At 41.1% G+C, this 17,369-nt stretch overlaps 1 protein-coding gene and 1 long non-coding RNA gene across 2 annotated transcripts in view; both read right to left on the reverse strand.

Moving 5' to 3' along the window:
• Nucleotides 1-5,619, reverse strand: part of LOC131125100 (phospholipid-transporting ATPase ABCA1-like) — a 29,639-nt gene extending 24,020 nt beyond the window's left edge. Inside the window, exons 1-4 of the mRNA XM_058066285.2 lie at nucleotides 5,433-5,619; nucleotides 2,268-2,376; nucleotides 1,280-1,373; nucleotides 153-294 (exon numbers count right to left, since the gene is read on the reverse strand). Of these exons, the coding sequence (XP_057922268.2) occupies nucleotides 153-294; nucleotides 1,280-1,373; nucleotides 2,268-2,333 (302 nt within the window). The 5' untranslated portion in view covers nucleotides 2,334-2,376; nucleotides 5,433-5,619. The remainder of the gene's footprint in view (nucleotides 1-152; nucleotides 295-1,279; nucleotides 1,374-2,267; nucleotides 2,377-5,432) is intronic.
• Nucleotides 5,620-12,937: 7,318 nt separating this feature from the next.
• Nucleotides 12,938-16,136, reverse strand: LOC131126011 (uncharacterized). Its single transcript, XR_013628196.1, has 3 exons — nucleotides 14,924-16,136; nucleotides 14,046-14,136; nucleotides 12,938-13,617 (listed from the first exon to the last, which is right to left on the reverse strand). It is a non-coding gene; the product is annotated as an uncharacterized LOC131126011 (long non-coding RNA).
• Nucleotides 16,137-17,369: the final 1,233 nt, after the last annotated feature.

Genomic DNA, 17,369 nt, shown 5'->3' on the forward strand with positions numbered 1-17,369 from the left:
ATTGTTAAATTAATGCCTTTCTGAAAATATCAATCAAAACTCATTGTGACTACTTTTTAAATTTGTAAATAGAATAGCTATTTCATATAATTACACAAAAAACAAAGATTGAGCTACTGTGAATGTGAAAGAAGGTCATATTCATCACTTACATCGAATCATTAAAGTTGCCCACTACCCCAGGAGTCTCGCCAGGGGTTGGGTTCCGGAAGCAGGGGTTGTTGGCGTTACAGATAATTCCTTGTACCCAGGGCAGAGTCCCGGCTGAAGGCATGGCCTTGTTTGGGAAATGGCCTGAGAAGTATAGCATAAAACGTCATTATAATTTTTGTAGGTATTAGTTTCACCATCAAGGCAAGGAAGAAATGCATAAGTCCAGTTTAAAAGATACTGATACTGAGATAAGATACTGCTAAATCATTTAATCATGCACACATACTCAGTGAGGAGGAAAACCTAAATCCTTAAAATGATTTTTTGCACTGGATGCAATTAATCCCCTCAGCCTTTTCAATAGTAGTACAAAGACCTTTGTGTCTTTTGTCCTTGAAAACAATACTACACATTGGAAAGCAAAATTATGAAATATTTCTGATGAACTGGAGATGTATACAAAATTCAGATTGTTATGTTGTGCGTTATCTTACATACATGGTCTTGACTTTACGATTTAATGGCCACTTATCAGCCGACTTTATTGCTACTGCTGCAGTTTACTGAGCTACTGACGACCGAGGCAAGGGCAAGTTGCTGAACTACTTCTTGAATTGGAAATAAACTTTTTCTTCAATGATACTTTCTCATGTGTGTGTCCAATGCTCATGTCCATTGATGTAACTTGGATCCCATGGGTTAAATACTTGTTAAAAGTTTGATCACCATAAAATAGTAGTACATTAAAAAGCAAATACAATTCAAAAAGCTGTAATTCTATTGAGTTGAGATGAAGACAAAGCTGTAAATGATGCAAGATGATGATTGGATTTCCCTGTAAATCCCACCATGTGTCCCAGTGGTCCAAGCAAATATTGACAAATCCAAAAGATCCCTCTGAGATAGCATGCAAACGGTGACTCACATGTTGCTTTACCCAAAAACTAAGCAAACTTTTTCTAAACTTTACCTTTTACACAGAAAACTTGAAACATGAACAATAAACAGTACAAATTACATACAAATGACATTAAAATTACAACTTGCATTAGTTAGTGCATTCAATGCTTTACAATTTTTACTAATATCTATTTTCCATTTTTTGTAGTACTGTATATCATCTTACATTCATGCTGCTCGTAGGGTGGATAGTGCATCCGAACCGAGATGAGGATGAAGAAGATGAATAGAGGCCAGATTATTTCAATCAGCAGCTGAATCTAGGAAAAGAAACCAAAAAATAGGGATGAGACAAGAAATTCACAGTAGCGATTTGTGCCAATTGTTTTGTTGGGGCTTTTTTTTTGGTTCAACTTAGGTCATCTTAAGTGCTTTAGACATCAAAACAAGTGTATGTGTGCTCGCAGAGGGGGTCTGTCAGGAGTAATCCTCGCATGAGACTGAGTAGTACAGTATATGGGTTAATAGGGGGAGACAACGAGAGAAGTCTGCAGGGTTCAGAATAGACTTCTGCCCATCTGTTCCATATGGCTTTTCTAAGTCTGAACCAGCATGGCAGACATGCACCAAACGCGTTGGTGGGGGGAGAATAAAGACATTCGCTATGGCAGCACACTGTACCTCTTTGTTGGACTCAACTGGGCTGAAAATGAAGCAGCAATTGTGCCGTCACTTTGGGGAAAGGTTCCTTCTTGATGGAGGGATAAAGGACTTCATTGTATGCAAAACAGATCTCTTGTTTAAACAAGAGGGTGGCTCTGTTGCTTGGGCCGAGAGCTGAATTTGATTGAGATAACTTTGAGTAAGTGGACAACAGGCTGCTCAAGATGTTAACTGGATAATGGAGACAAACTGTGTGATCACATTGCTGAATGACTCACAACAATATCATCTGTAATGCTACTCATATCGTTTGTGTGTTGCATAGTAAGAAAATATCATCGAATATCATGAAAATTATATTTAAAAGTATAGCAGGTGGTGAAAATCAAATAAATATATTACTATAGACAATAATATCCACAATAATTCGTTCAAACAAAAGCACCATCAGACCTAGTGGTCAACTGAGACAGTTGAGGATTACAGCATATGTATTGTTAAGTGTGTAAAATCTAAACAAACACACTGCCGACCACGTTACTCCCACTTACAGTCTGTCTTCTTCGGTAAGTGAAGTTCTTCCAAAGCAGTAAGCCCAGTTGAGTGGAGACCGCCATGACGCTGTCTTTCCGAGCTCACTGAGCACGCTTCAGCTCCTCACTGCAAATGCACAAAAACAAGCAGAGATAGCAGTTGAAGCTCCCGTCATTACACAGGACCAGATTGGATACTATCAAGTACATCAAAAAATCAGAAGAAGTGAGTCAAAATGGGGAAAGAAAACACCTACCTTAGAAAAACACTTATTAAAAGCGTAAATAACAGGTTCACCTATTAAATTCTATACCTGTAAGCCTTACAGTTGTGATGGCCAGACAGTGAATGAGTGAGGAAAGCAATCAACCGCCGCAAATTTCAACATCTTTCAAGTTCAGTGTCCAAAGGTCAAATGACAGTTCAACAAAGGGGGAGACAAGAGTAAAAGTACAGCCTGCACATAGTGCCAAAGTAGTCTGCAACCCATTAGTGTCACATTCTTTTACCTTGTTAATAGCTAAAAATGTAAAGTACTCCCATAATGATGTAAATGTGAAACCATCACTCATCTAACTTCGAAACAGGATGGTTTCATCAGTGGATTTATTTGACTAATACACCTAAAATATCTTTCCCTGGGAATGTCCAACCGACCTATATTTGAGGCATATAAAAGCACATTTCTTGAGGATAATTATTTCATAATGAAGGTTTATACTAATGCAGCTCCCTTTGTCACCCCACTCCCTGAGATAAAGCTGATTGGATGGGACACAGAGTGCGATGACACCAAGACCATGTCAAGGGCAAAAGCAAACATGGGAGAGAAAAATAACTTGTTGATTATTTACTTGAAGGATAATCCAATCACTATTCTGGTTTTGTTACAGATTACATGTTATTACAGAACATCTTCTGTGACAGAAACTTCTTAAAACTTTGCAATCTAATTCATATTATATCTGGCATGATTGATATTTTATAGCTGTGTAATTGTTTTCTGCCTTACAGCAAAGTAGACTGACAAACATTTTCACCACGGCTAAACATCATACCCATTTTCTCCATCGTTCCATGAAGGCAAGTACTAGGGAAATCCATTGAAAGGTACAAAATGTTGCAATAAAAAGCAACAGGAACATCAGGATGACCAAACAACACAATGACCTATGTGGGCATAGACTGTATGCCACCTGTTTTCTCTTTTCTCCGTGAGTCATTCGATTAAAGGACAGTTATTTAACCACCTTGATTCTGTTATGAACATTAAACAGAAAAACACAATTTGCATTACAATTACCAGCAAATAAAAAGCAGATAAAATGACTGGATCAAGAAAAAAAGTACTTATTTGAATCACGCATTAAAATAACCTAAAGAAAAGTTGTTGGTTTTTTTTGCACATGCAGACTCCATGAGCCACATCTGCATCATCTCATCTCAAACTCCTACAAAGTCCTACAGAGGCCAGATGTGGCCTGCAAACAGTGTGCTTCAATAATATACCTCATCTTGCTATATGTACTTTAAACTGGTGCATCCAAGTCTTTTAAATTGAATTATGTAACAATATTCAATTTTGTAAAAATCCCACCTTGACCTCTGCCTGTTCATAAAAAATACGTAATAATCAAATGCACAGGCAATTGTGTTATATCTTGAGGTATATATATATATATATATATATATATATATATATATATATATATATATTATATATATACACACACACACACACATATATATATATATATATATATATATGCTTTTAACACTATCATTTATATAATATACTGTATCTCTGACAGATTTATTGTGCATTTGTAACCTGGCCTGTACCTATATTGACACCATCACCACATTAATGCATATTGACTTTATCTCCCATTATTTTGCACCCAATATACAATGTAATGAAGAACCTTCATGTGGTGATCATGACATCATGAACATGACATTATGTTTCCTCCTGGATCTAAACGCTACTACCATTATTGTGCAAATTAAGTACGGACAGTGCTTGTAAATGTAGACTCGCTTGCCGGACTTCGACATTGAAAGGTTGCCGTGTCATTTTTGCAAACACAAAACAGGTGCTGATAGACATTGTTTACATTTAAGGAGTCTATTAAACAAGAATGGTGCAGAGCTAGAGCGCCCCTTGTGGTGACAAACCCAAATATGTCCAATTTTAGACTTGTTTACCATCCATTCCAGTTCAATTGTTATGTCACATTTATTCTAATGACTTCATTCATTCAAGCAATTCCATATAACAGTTTGTTCAAATCATCAGCCAAATAAAAACGTGCTACAATATAGATGCGTTTCGTCTAATCGTTTAAAAATAATACCAAGTATAAAAACAAAACATCGCATTACGCTGACACAGTTTTCAACGCAGCAATACAAAACAACACTGGAGCCGCAGTGCTTCAAATTTAGCATTGTAAAGAGAACGCAGCACACTGGCAGACAAAACAATTGTTGATTTGTGATTAAGTCGTTTAAGTAATTGGTGCTCTGATCACATTTTTTTTTGCTTTGAACTGAGGTAATAATCAGACATTCAGCATCTCTGCAAGAACCCACAAATGCGTCAAGCGCTGCATTCATTTATGTACGACAAAGGAAACGCCTTTGAGCTTCCAATGTATCTACCTATAAAGAGCAATACCAACGACCAATATATAACAGTGCTTAGAAAAATCGTTTTAAAAAACTACACACAGCGAGGGTTTCGCCCTACTATTCACGCCTTTCTAAATGCATATTAAGTCGAAGACAACGTTTGGTTTATTTTGAAGGCGTATACCGGAAATATCCACTATTTCATTAGCTTAACCTGGACAATAATCCACTCAATAGAACAGACGGCAAGCGAGGATATTGTCACCAGACACAATACACTTCAATGACTAGTGACAAAGAAAACGTTACAGATTTTAACATTAATGTCACTCATCCTTCAAAAAGCAAAATGTGATGTAACATGCCGATTCATGATGCCAGTCTTCTATAAACGCATTAAATATAATTTATGACACTCGGAAACAAAGGTTGACCAAATTTCCCAGGAACAATTATATAGAAAATATATACACAAACGTGGAAAAACAAATTAATTAACTGTGACATATAAGCAAATCCCCTTTAATCACACAACATTTCCAACTCACCGACCTCTGTTCTGAATACTGTTGAATATCCTGTCCGTTTTTCCTTTGTCATTAATAGAAATGACTCTTCCGGAGAAATAAAAGTGAAGAAAAAACGGTACCACCTCCTACTCCGGAGCGGTGCTCTGTAGTTGTGTGTCTGAGTCAAAGGAAACACAGTTTCACCCCCAGTAGGGTTTTATACCTTGCTTGGTGCCGCGCAGAAGCGAGCTGGAGAGGTAACTATCGGTCACCACTGGCTGCTTCTATCCCGTATAAGGAGCGCACGTGCGCAGTCAAAACGTCTCTTAAAGGGCCAGCGTCACCTCACTGGCGCCGTCGTGCTTGATTTGTGGTACAGTAGACATGTAGGGGTTAAGTAGGTTAGAAAATTTAATTGCGTTCTCTTTTCTCTCAACTACGACTTCACAAAATAATACTTTGACAACAAAAGATAATTCGTTTTAACGTTACAATAAAATTCAGCAACATTTGTCAAACTCTTTTGAAAATAACAACCACAACTGTCTCATAGAAGTAGTAAGGGGGATTTAATTGGGTGTAGCAATGGTCAGAAATCACTCCAGGGTGTCGGGTCAGGACAGCAATTCTGTTCAGGTGAGTGCAGTAGCAATGAGGGACGTCCACATCCAGCTTGATGGCTACTTTATTTATTTGTAAAATGTCGCATCACAGGTAGGTGGATGCCCATGGGACTTGTGAGTGTAGTGTGGGTGTGTGTGGCGTGTATGGTTTGTATGGTGTGTGTGTGTACATGTGTGTGGTTTCTGTGTGGGAACAAGCACACAAAACAATACTAGTTAGCAATGCGCTCACGTCTGAACCGCAACACAGTAGCGATGCTAACGAGGCTAACTAACAGGCAGTTAGCAACCAGCCAGACGGCTGGACATAATGGCACAAAAACACTACAATAGCGAACTAGATTGGCGGCGTCTAACATTAAATGAGTGATAATAAACTTTACTCACGTTTATAGACGCACACAGCTATACATATCATCCATCACGACGTCCGTGTGGGCACATCAACACCCAGGGCTAAACAGTTCAGAGTGACATCAACTCACAAAGCTAGCGGCTACCGCGGTGCGTTCAAGTAATTCCGAGTCACGCCCACACACATGTCAGCCTAATTAAACCAGAACAGAACAGGGTATAACAAGGAGTCTTTTGTACAGCCGCCCCCAAATTTGTTAAACAAATTTGACCATTAGGTGTCATCAATGTCCCGAGGTAAGGCTGGTAGCTTGACAAGACGAACAACTGGCTGCGTGTACATCCGGTCTTTCACTCGAATTACAGCTGTTCTCACTCGGCCGTCTGCTCCAGGAATGACAGTCTTCACCGTCCCTATTTGCCAGAGGGCTCTTGGGGCTTGCTGATCCACAATGAGGATGACTGTGCCGATGGTAATGTCATCACTCTCCGTCTTCCACTTCTGTCGGGCTTGCAAAGTGGGAAGGAAGTGCTGAATGTAATGTTTCCAGAAGTGATCGGCTAGAATCTGAGAATGACGCCACCTTTTCCGACTCAGCAGTTCTGTTGCAGGGTAGATCACTTGAGGGAGTGATGAGTCCGGCCGCCCCATCAACAAGCAGTTGGGTGTGACTGGATCAGGGTCAGCAAGGTCAGAGGATACATAACCCAAGGGCCTTGAATTGAGGATTCCTTCTATTTCAATTAAGACGGTCATCAAAACTTCCTCTGGCACTGTCTGAGCTCCCAAAGTGGTACGTAGGGCGTTCTTAACAGATCTCACTTCTCGTTCCCAGGAGCCGCCAAAGTGTGGAGCATTAGGTGGGTTGAATTTGAAACGGATCTGTTCGGCTGCAAGTCGGTCCTTGATTGCAGGTTCTAGGGCACTGAAGGCTTCATGCAATTCTTTATTTCCTCCTTTGAAATTGGTGCCCTGGTCCGAGAGCAGTTCATAGGGCTTGCCTCTGCGAGCAACGAAGCGCCTGAGTGACAATAAAAGGGAATCGGTATCCATGTTAGGTAGGAGATCCAGGTGGACTGCACGAGTAGTGAGGCACTTGTACAAAATGCCCCACCTCTTCTCTGTGTGTCGTCCCACTTTAATAATCATAGAAGGCAGGTCGACATAATCTCAAACTGGAGGGGGGTATATCGGCCATCCTTGGTACCTGTGGGCGGCTTGTCCACTTCCTACAGTCCACGCAGTAATGCTGGTGCTTCTTAACCGCTTCTCTGCCTCTCAGTATCCAGTATTTCCTGCGAAGTTCAGCAAAAACACGCTCTGATCCAGGGTGGTGCAGCTGGTTGTCATAATGCTGAATTAGAAGCTTGACCACTGGGTGAGAAGATGGCAGGAAAATGGGATGCAGTTCCTTTTGGCTCAGACTATCACATCGTCTAAGCCTTCCCCCGACACGTATCAGACCTGATGACTGGTCATATTCAGGAGCTAGGGTTAACAGTCTACTGTTAGATGAGAGGGGTTTACCCATTTTGAGCAGGGATACTTCTTCTGGGAAACTCTTTGGTTGGGTGTGCCTGAGGAGGGCCAGCTCTGCTTCATGGTAATCAGCAGCAGTGGGACGTGTGTTGTCAGCCGCCCCGTGCAGCTTCTGCGTGGTTGCCAGAAGCTCTTGAAATGTTCTAAACTGAATGATGTCAGGTATTTCTGAATCGGTTGAGCTGACCGTCAAGCCACAAAACATGGCATTCCTCAGTTCCTCCGCTTCTTCCAGGACTGGACTGGGTGGTGATTCATGCCACTGGTCAGACGGTTGTAGAAGAAAGGGGGGTCCGTGACTCCATCGGCTCACTCCGCTGAGCTGTGTTAGTGTTTTTCCCCTTGTAATGTCGTCTGCTGGGTTTGTGGCTGAGTCAATGTAGCGCCAGGCATTGATGTCTGTCAGATCCTGTATCTCTGCAACTCTAGTGCCCACAAATACCTTATATATGCAGGAGTCTGACTGGAGCCAGTGGAGGACTGTGGTGGAATCGGTCCAGTATACTACTGCTTGGATCTTGATTGTGAGCTCTTTGATCAACACAGAAGCCAACTGTGCACCGGTTAAGGCTCCACACAGCTCAAGTCGGGGTATGGAGAGTTATTTCTTTGGCGCGACTCTGGATCTAGCTGCTAGGAATGCCACTTGAACTTGTCCTTCACCGCAGTCGGTCAGCAGGTATGCCACCGATCCATATGCACGTTCGGATGCATCGCAGAAGACATGGATGGTCCGGTTGCTGATACTGCAATCAGTGAAGCGGTCAGTGTAGCATCTAGGTAATATGACTTGTGCCAACTGAGGAATTACTCTGGTGGTCTTCAATTCAAGGGTGCGGACTGCTTCTGCATCTTGTTTTGATCTAGTAATCAGACACTAATTTCTGTATGGTAAGATGTCTAGTTGCCATAGTTTCTCCACATGCCTGAAGAGTTCTTCTGGAGCATTGCAGGCGGTGAACAGACATTGCTGGGGGGAAAGTTGGTGGTTCAATAGGCTGGTAGGGCCTTGTAACGTCCATCCGAATTGGGTGTGTACTGCCGCAGGTCCGCCGGGTGGGCCTAGACATACTGGTTCCACTGGTGTAATTAGATGAGGATAGTCTGACCCAATTGGGCATTGGGCTGGGCATCCTTGATGGGTGGCAGTGGAATGTCTCTCAGGTGGCGATATTTCTCCTGTAGCGCTTTGACTGGATAGGTGTAACTAGCTAGATTCAGCTCTCTGGAAGTGAAGGCTTTGTTAATCTTTTGTCTGGCTGAGATGCAGCAGCTACTGAGAAGGACACAGTGGCTCCATGGATGGTACAGATTTCTTGTCGGACTGTTCGGAGTGTGAGGTCTTCAGCCTTCCCATCAAGGCCCAAACGAACAGCAGCATCGTTGAGGAGTATTGTGCGCTCTGACCCATCATCCAATATTGCGGTCTCGAGTACCTTGTTGCCGCTCCGGAGGATGACTCGACTCAACTTGAGTAACACTTGGCGGGTACTGGCTGGCCGATCGATGAACAAAGTCTCTGACACGGAACTCACTAAACAAGTGCTTGATTCAGGTACTTTGGGTTTACTGGGTGCTGAGGCATGTTGGCTTGAATTGACCTCATGTAGAACCTCCAGGTGCTTCCTCTCGCATCGTTTGCACTTAACTTTCAGGTTGCACTTTGCTGCAAGGTGTTGCCGGCCGCATCTCCAGCATCAATTATTTGCTTTAATCCAATGCATCCTTTGCTCTACTGACAGTAGTTTAAAGTTGCTGCACTGGTTCAGATAGTGCTGCACTGTGTCACAGAAGGGGCAGTATTTCTTTGGCTTATCAGGCGTTGCATCCCTCACTGGAACAGCTGGCGCTTTATCTGAGTTCTCCTGCAGGTCGGTAGACTCGCTGCTATGAAGAATAGCAGTAGTTCTCTGTGACTTGTAGTCGGGAGGTCGAGTCTTGTATGAGACTTGTCTCTCTCTGGCTGAGGTACTGCTGTGTTGGTCTCCACTGACTTGAACTCGTACCTCATATTCAAGCCAGTCTGCCAGATTGATTAGAGTTGGAATAGGATTACGAATGGAGTTCACATATCTGTGGAAGTTAGCTCTTAGGTCGTGGGGCAACTTAGCTAAGAGGCGAGACACATGTGAACCACATCTCAATTCCGTCCAACCTTGGCTTCCAAGTTGATGCAGCATTCTGACAAGTGCACGAACCTGGAGCGTGAATGACTTAAAGGCCTTAATATCTCCAGTCCTGATGTTGGGCCCATCCATCAACATGGTAATCCGCTTTAGCGCCAGCTGCTGTGGTTGACCATACATCCCAGTGAGCGCCCTCATAGTGTCCGCAAACGGGCGTGGACTGTTGCTGTAGGAGTCAGCAATGAGCAACGCTTCCTCACACTTGAGATGATCCATGAGGATTTGGAACTTGAAGCGCTCTGGAGCATCATATGGGAGTAAGTTGTCCAGGGCTAATTTCAGTCTTGCAAATTCACGAGGATCCTCTGACTTAGTCTGGGATGGTTGGTTTCGGTCCACGGTAAGAGTCCAAAGCTGGCATTCGGCCATATGGAGTGGTAGAAGGATATGGCGTGTCAGGTGGGTATCTCTCCTCCCTTTGCCGATTGTCATGTCCATAAACAGCGCTGTTATAATCATCGAGGTGGCCTCTATAATCCAGAGGGCTTTCGTGCCCGTAGTAGCGGCTTTCGTGACAGGCTCTTGGACTACTTTGTAGACGGGACGTTGCAGGATGACGGCCTTCATCGCTGTAGTAAGGATAACTTGGATGCCGTGGAGGATGATGATAGTGGTTGTCGCCCTCTTCATAGCTTGAGTGATGCTTGACATAAGACTGCCTCGGTGCAACTTTAGGCCAAGGTTGTTGGCCATAGTTAGACTGATGGTGAGCTTTACTGGGTGGTGAGCTGTCTTGGTCGTCGTGGTGACGCGGCTCTTGGCACTCCTTTGTGTAGCTCATCTCAAATTTGTCTTGCGAGCAAGGAGTTGAAATGCCAGACGTGACTTGTGACTCGGTGTGCTTGTTGGCTAATCCTGATTCCTCCAAACACTGTCTGAGGTCCTCAACAATGTCACTTTGGTTGCCTTGTGGAGGTGAAGGAGCATCGTTGTTCACCGGTGGATTAATGAGTGGCTGACGTGGGCCTTGATGGCCACTAGATGGCGTCGGCTTGCTGGCGAGTGCCAGTGTGGTGAATATTTCCTCCATTTGGCGTCTGGACTGTGTCTGAGTCCTTGAGGAGGTTGCTGGGAGACTGTGGATCATGTCTGAAAGACGTTGGACATCTCTCCGCAGCTGGTCATTTTCTTCTCTCATGCTCTGGATCGATCTAATAATTTCTGGAGAAGACATTTGTGTGGCCCGCTCATCATCTCCAGGAACGTGGCACCTCATAGGGTAACTGACCTCGTAGTCCTGAAGATGTGATGGCGGTTGTCTTACTCTTTGTGGGCGGTTCACACCTCTGGGCTCTCTCTCCTGCGGCCTGAACATAATGACTGAAGTGGTTGCTTCTATCCGGCTCGAAGGACCAAAAATTGTAGTACGGGGGATTTAATTGGTTGTAGCAATGGTCAGCAATCACTCCAGGGTGTCGGGTCAGGACAGCAATTCTGTTCAGGTGAGTGCAGTAGCAATGAGGGACGTCCACAACAATTGAGTGAAAACAGACCAAGAAACATTTTGTGGAAGTTCAGACACTTCAAGTTCAGTCACAGTCATCCTGCAGCAAACTCCACGCCAAGTTACTCCACTGACCGACAGAGCAGTGCTTCAACATGGCGGTGAGACAGTGTAAGATATACTCTAAAGCTATTGTAATGGGATTATTTGACGTAAAGCTGTTTGGACTGTCGCGACAAAAAACATTGGTTTATTTTTGTACCGCACAACACAGAGTTAGCAAATGTTCAAGCAAGGGATGACAACTCAGACAGACGACATTAACATTACATAAGAAAAAAACACGACCGAAGTCATGTGTTCATCTCCGCCACAACCTTGCTCAAGTGAACCCACACTGAAAAAAATAATCCTTTGGATTTACTTGATTTTAATGTGTACATCGGTCCCACATAAGAATGTGAATGACTGACTGTTAGAATAAAATGCAAATACAATTATAGCGCTAGTTAATGTTAGAATAAAATGTAAAGTCAATCATTATAGTGTTAAGTTATCACCCTTATATCCGTTTGCTTAGACAATAGCCTTGAGTGTTTTGAAGCAGCATTCCCAGGCGCTGACCAGCTACTCCCAACACCACTAATCTTGCAGGTGCCTGGAAATGCCAGCAGCAACCTTGAAGTTTCATCATGCAAAATGTGCGGAGATAAGAACACATGCACAAAAAGTAATTATTCTCACATACACACACACATAAACAACAAGTACAGCTTGTGCAACTGCTTGCTTCCCCCTCCCCTGAGAGTTGCACAACCATGTATTAGGGACCTCCTAAAGAAAATAAAAAGAGAGGTGCATGGAATGGCATACTCAGAGTGGAGCGGCATGTCACTGGGTATGTTGTTTCACTCTCCTTGCTGCGAGAAACTTTGAATATTGTTGTCTGTCTCTTCTGTATTTAAGTGTTTTTACAAGTGTCACAGGAGTTTGAACCTGACACTGACAAAATTTCATTCTTCTTCTCAATGAATTATTACTTGTTAAATCAAAATATTTCAATTACGTTCGAGTATTTAAAAGAATCAAGTTGATTTAACACCAACGAATTGAGTAATATTAAAGTAATTTTCTCATGTTCAGATATACCTGTTTTTCAAATGCAACTCTAACTTGATTTGTTAATGCTAATATAATTTAAATGTATTATGTAACTTGAAAGCAATTTTATTATGTCCTTACAACACAAGTTAGGTCTCTAAATTTAACTTGATTTGTTAAAGCCAGGCAAATACATTGTAGACAATTGTGTGTGCAAATACAAAAATCAAAACTGATTGTATTGACAAAATTTAGTGTATTGATCTTTTAAACTCAGTGCAGTTGCCTAGTAACTTCAGCATAAAACCACAACTTTCAAAACACAAATATTGAAAATACAAATCACATTAAAACACAAAAACTGTTTTCACAGTAAATTCACAACAAAAATGAATCAAAAGTAAATTCTGCATAAAGTGCAATGGATTCATCTTACAAATAATCTAACTTTTTTCAGAGTACCAGGTTCACAGCAGATAACAATCTGAACCTATCACAGTACATTCAAAAATATAATGTGAGCTGGAGCATCCAGTGCATCCTCAAGAGCAAATACAACATAACAGTAACAGGTTTGTAAACAAAAAGCAATAAATCCTGCATAAACTTGTCACTGAGAAACAAAACATTAAAAAAAAAGTGCAGTCAAATCAGTCTGACCTGTTCACTGATGGAGCCTGTTTTTCAGAGCAAGTGCTCTGTTGGAAAGTTTCCCTCCATCCAGTTCCATCCAGATCTTTTGAATTACCTCAAAAGTGTAGCGGAGGTCAGCAGGATAGCTGAGGTTCAGCGCATACATCAATCCAAATAAAACAGCAACACCTAATGCTACATTATCAAGGTTTTGTAACACCTTGATGCCTTCAAGAACAATGCCAATGTCCTCTGCTTCATCACTTGAAGCATGTTCTTTGACAACATATATACCAACTGTAGTGTCTTCAATGGCCTTGTTGATTGTGTTCTGATCCAGGCTCTGTGCAAAACAGACAAAAAGTAAGTAAAGAAAAGTTAGGTAAGTCAAACCTAATCACCAAGCCCCATCGAGAAAAGGATAAACAAAATAGTGACACTCGATCTAGTAAGGTCAAAGTTAGAATGGAGGCAAATTTAGAGACAATAAAGGACTCTTTTTCAGCAACACGCACAGATCAGACTGTTGGCAGGCAATCAGATATTTAATGAATTTCACAAGTCTTGAGAACCTTCTATTCTACCTGTAAGTTCATTTACCAGCAACAAGAAACACTGTAATGATTTTTGGTTATGAAACAGTAAAACAATTGACTTAAAAAACAGAATATACTATATTCTTTTAATCAATAAACAATTTCCACACAATGATCAAGAATGGGAACAAGAGAAGAGCGGAAGAAGAACACAAGCACCGATTCATATACATACCACATATTCCTGTAGGAGGTTATCTGGATCTTCGCCCATGTAGACAGACTCCTTTAATGATGCACTCTCGTCCAGCATCTACATCATCACACTGAAAGGACATTTCTAGATTAGCATCTTAATTCACCACATGTGCCTTAAAGCGATACTCCACTTTGTAAGTTTAATCCACTAAATATGTAATATGTGAGACTTTGTATATCTCTCAATGGATGAAAATGCATAAGTCTCGCAAGATCGACGCCATCTTGACATCCAGCTACAGGCTACAGTTGACATTTAGGCTAAAAACATGGTGTAAACGGCATCTTTCACGGTCAATTTTTAATGTTGCGGCTCACAGACACTTGATTACACCACACAAGCAGGATGGAGACGTTTTGTGTTTGTTTTGTGTTCTTTTTTTAACGTTTCATCCGTGGTCACCATTCACTGCCATTGTACTGGATGAGGCTACCCTCTTTCTCCTAAAACTCAAGCATTGTTTTGTGAACTGAAGATCTTCACTCATCACATCAGAATGGAGGAGAGTACATATTTAGTGGACTAATCTGGCAAAGTAGAATATCGCTTTAATCTCCTGGTATAAACTGTCCTATGGTTGCACATTTCTTTTCCTATGTATGCAAGTTTTCTATGACTGTGAGAGCCTTGCCGTGTACTCGATGCGAGAGGAGGACTGAAGGGACTTAGAAAAAGAGGAAGTAGAAAATAGAAACAGAAAAGAAAGAGGAGGTAGACAAATATGAAGATAAATAAGGAAACAGATGAACAGTTTAAGTTGATACAAAAGGATGCAACAGTGAAAGGACAAAAATGAAAAGTAAACGCAAAAAAGCAGAAAGAATTTTTGATTGCGAGAGCCCTGCATTACTTACATTGGCAATTTGTGCAGTGATTCTTTTGAGCCGTTCACCTAGCTGTCCTCCTCTCTTCTGGAACAGCCTTGTCAAGTTGTCAGAGTGGAGGTCCACCTGAGAAAAGAACTTCGACTGAAGTGGTACAGTCGTGATTCTCTTGAATTCTATTCTCTTGAATATGAGAAAAATAATCCTTCTCTGATGCTAAATCACTACAACTACAAATGTGACAAGTGAACATTGATTCTTTTTTGTGAGTGACACCTGTGGTGTGGATTTTACTTTGGTGGACAATTAAGGCATTCCACGTCTTAAATGTGCATGGACAATGCTGGTATGTACATGGATAGCGAGAACTATGCCCAAAATGTGGATGCCTTAACTTGTAGTGGTGCAAAAGCTTGGACCTACTTGCTACAGTTTCTGTGCACCCCTTACAATTCCACATTCCCTGCACCTAATCCTGTAACATACATCAAGTTCATCATTAGTCATATCATTAATCCACAATGTGCAAGCCAAATTGAAACAAAAAGGCTCACGGCAATACCATAATTCAAAACAAGATGGAAACCTGCTATCATGTCCAAATAAATTGATATGTTTTCAAACACGAGGACTAACACTAGCTTGTTTACACCAGCAGGATAACGCAAGTCTGTATTTTCAAGTATAATCAAATGCGAAAAATACAAATAACATTTTCTATCAATAATAATAATAAACATTTTTAAATGTATCTGAAGGTAAATGAAAATGCAAATTTAGGGCTTAAAGTAATATGAGAGCACTTACCATTATAGAGCCTTCTGAATATGTATGATGTAGACCAGGGGTGCTCACACTTTTTCAGCATGCGAGCTACTTTTAAAATGACCGAGTCACAATGATCTACCCACTACAAAAATGCAAAACATCTATTTATTTTCAAATGTATTGTAGCGTAGGCTTTTACCAAAGGTATCACAACGATTAAAAATAGGAACAATGGTTGGGCGCCAGACAGGGAAAAGATAAACTGACCTGTCAATTAACAAGATAACCTTTGGATTTATTCATCCGGCTAGCCTAACCTGTGCTACAGAAGTGAATAAAAAAAAAAATACATAAAGATACTCAAAGTCAATATAATTTATATTCAAATCCAGAAAAAGAACATTCAAATCATCATTTGCATTTAATTCCTTCAAAAAAAATCAAATTCTTCATATTATCATTTATATTCAATGCATTCACAAAAAATCCTTCAAATTATCATTTATATTCAATGTAATCACAAAAAATCCTTCAAATCCTTCAAATCATCATTTATATTCAATGTAATCACAAAAAAAATCCCTCAAATTCTCATAATGAAAAAATTCATATTCACAAAATCTACTGCAAACTCAAAAGCGGATTCACAAAAAATAAATTAAATGTCCATATAAATGTCCATTAATAGTTCACAAGTCCTTTCACAATCAGTTCAGTCCAGTTCGATATGAAAGAAGGGGCAATGATTAGTGTAGGTGTATGGGTTGGGAGCTGTAATGTTCCAGGAGCTGAGGAAACCAGAAGGTAAGGGGAATGTGAGGAGAAAGGAAAATGGAGGAAGCCAGGAGAGTCAAGGGAAGGAGACCAGACTTAGCTTTTGCCGACAAAAGAGGAGGGACAAAACAGCCACGGACAGCAGGTCCAACAGAGCCTCAGATCCAACCTGCTTCAAGAAACTTTCTTCTTTACCGCTGATAATTTGTCTTGTCTCAGTTTCTCCTTCAGTTTCCACATTTACTTGAGTTCATTCCTTTTTCGATTAGTGTCTTGAATGACTTAAAAATAATCTGCTATTAGTTCTGATCGTCTCCTTTGTTTTCCACTCTCACTTCACACACTGAATCTCCTTTGACTCTGCCCTTTGTTCTCTTCATGCTCACAGGTGTTCCCTAATTAAATCACTTCCCCCTCCTTCTCAGGTGGCCAGAATTATTTGAGGTTTCCTCTCTTCTCTGCCAGAGTATTGAGGATTATTTGTACGTACAATGTATGTTGATGTACCTTACATAACCAAATGAGCCAATATTGCAAAACACACATGATTAACTATTAACATTTTTTGTAATTACCTGAGTTTACTTTGATGACTTGCACTGAATTGAATCAGCCAGGGATGCATAGTCCGGACAGTAGCTGCTGATAGCCAGGTTAGCCAGGCAAACGCACTTCGAAAAAGACATTGTGAAAAAAAAAGTCCACCTCCCATTCCATATGGAAGTGATATGTTTGTGCCTTTTTACTTGCTCCAGCTACTTTACTCATTTTAGTGACCATAAACTTTAGCGAGGGCTTAAAATCTGATGCAATTCGCCGACTAGCTTAGCACTTTGCATCGTTGTTTACGCATGAGCGGTGACCTAAAGGTCAAAATTCAGTTGTCATCTGACTGGTTGTCCTGTATGTCAATCAAGTAACGGGGCTGGATGAT

This window comes from Doryrhamphus excisus, linkage group LG9 (assembly GCF_037039965.1).
Source record: "Doryrhamphus excisus strain RoL-2023G ecotype Guam linkage group LG9, RoL_Dexc_Guam_v1.1, whole genome shotgun sequence".
NCBI classification, from domain to species: domain Eukaryota; kingdom Metazoa; phylum Chordata; class Actinopteri; order Syngnathiformes; family Syngnathidae; genus Doryrhamphus; species Doryrhamphus excisus.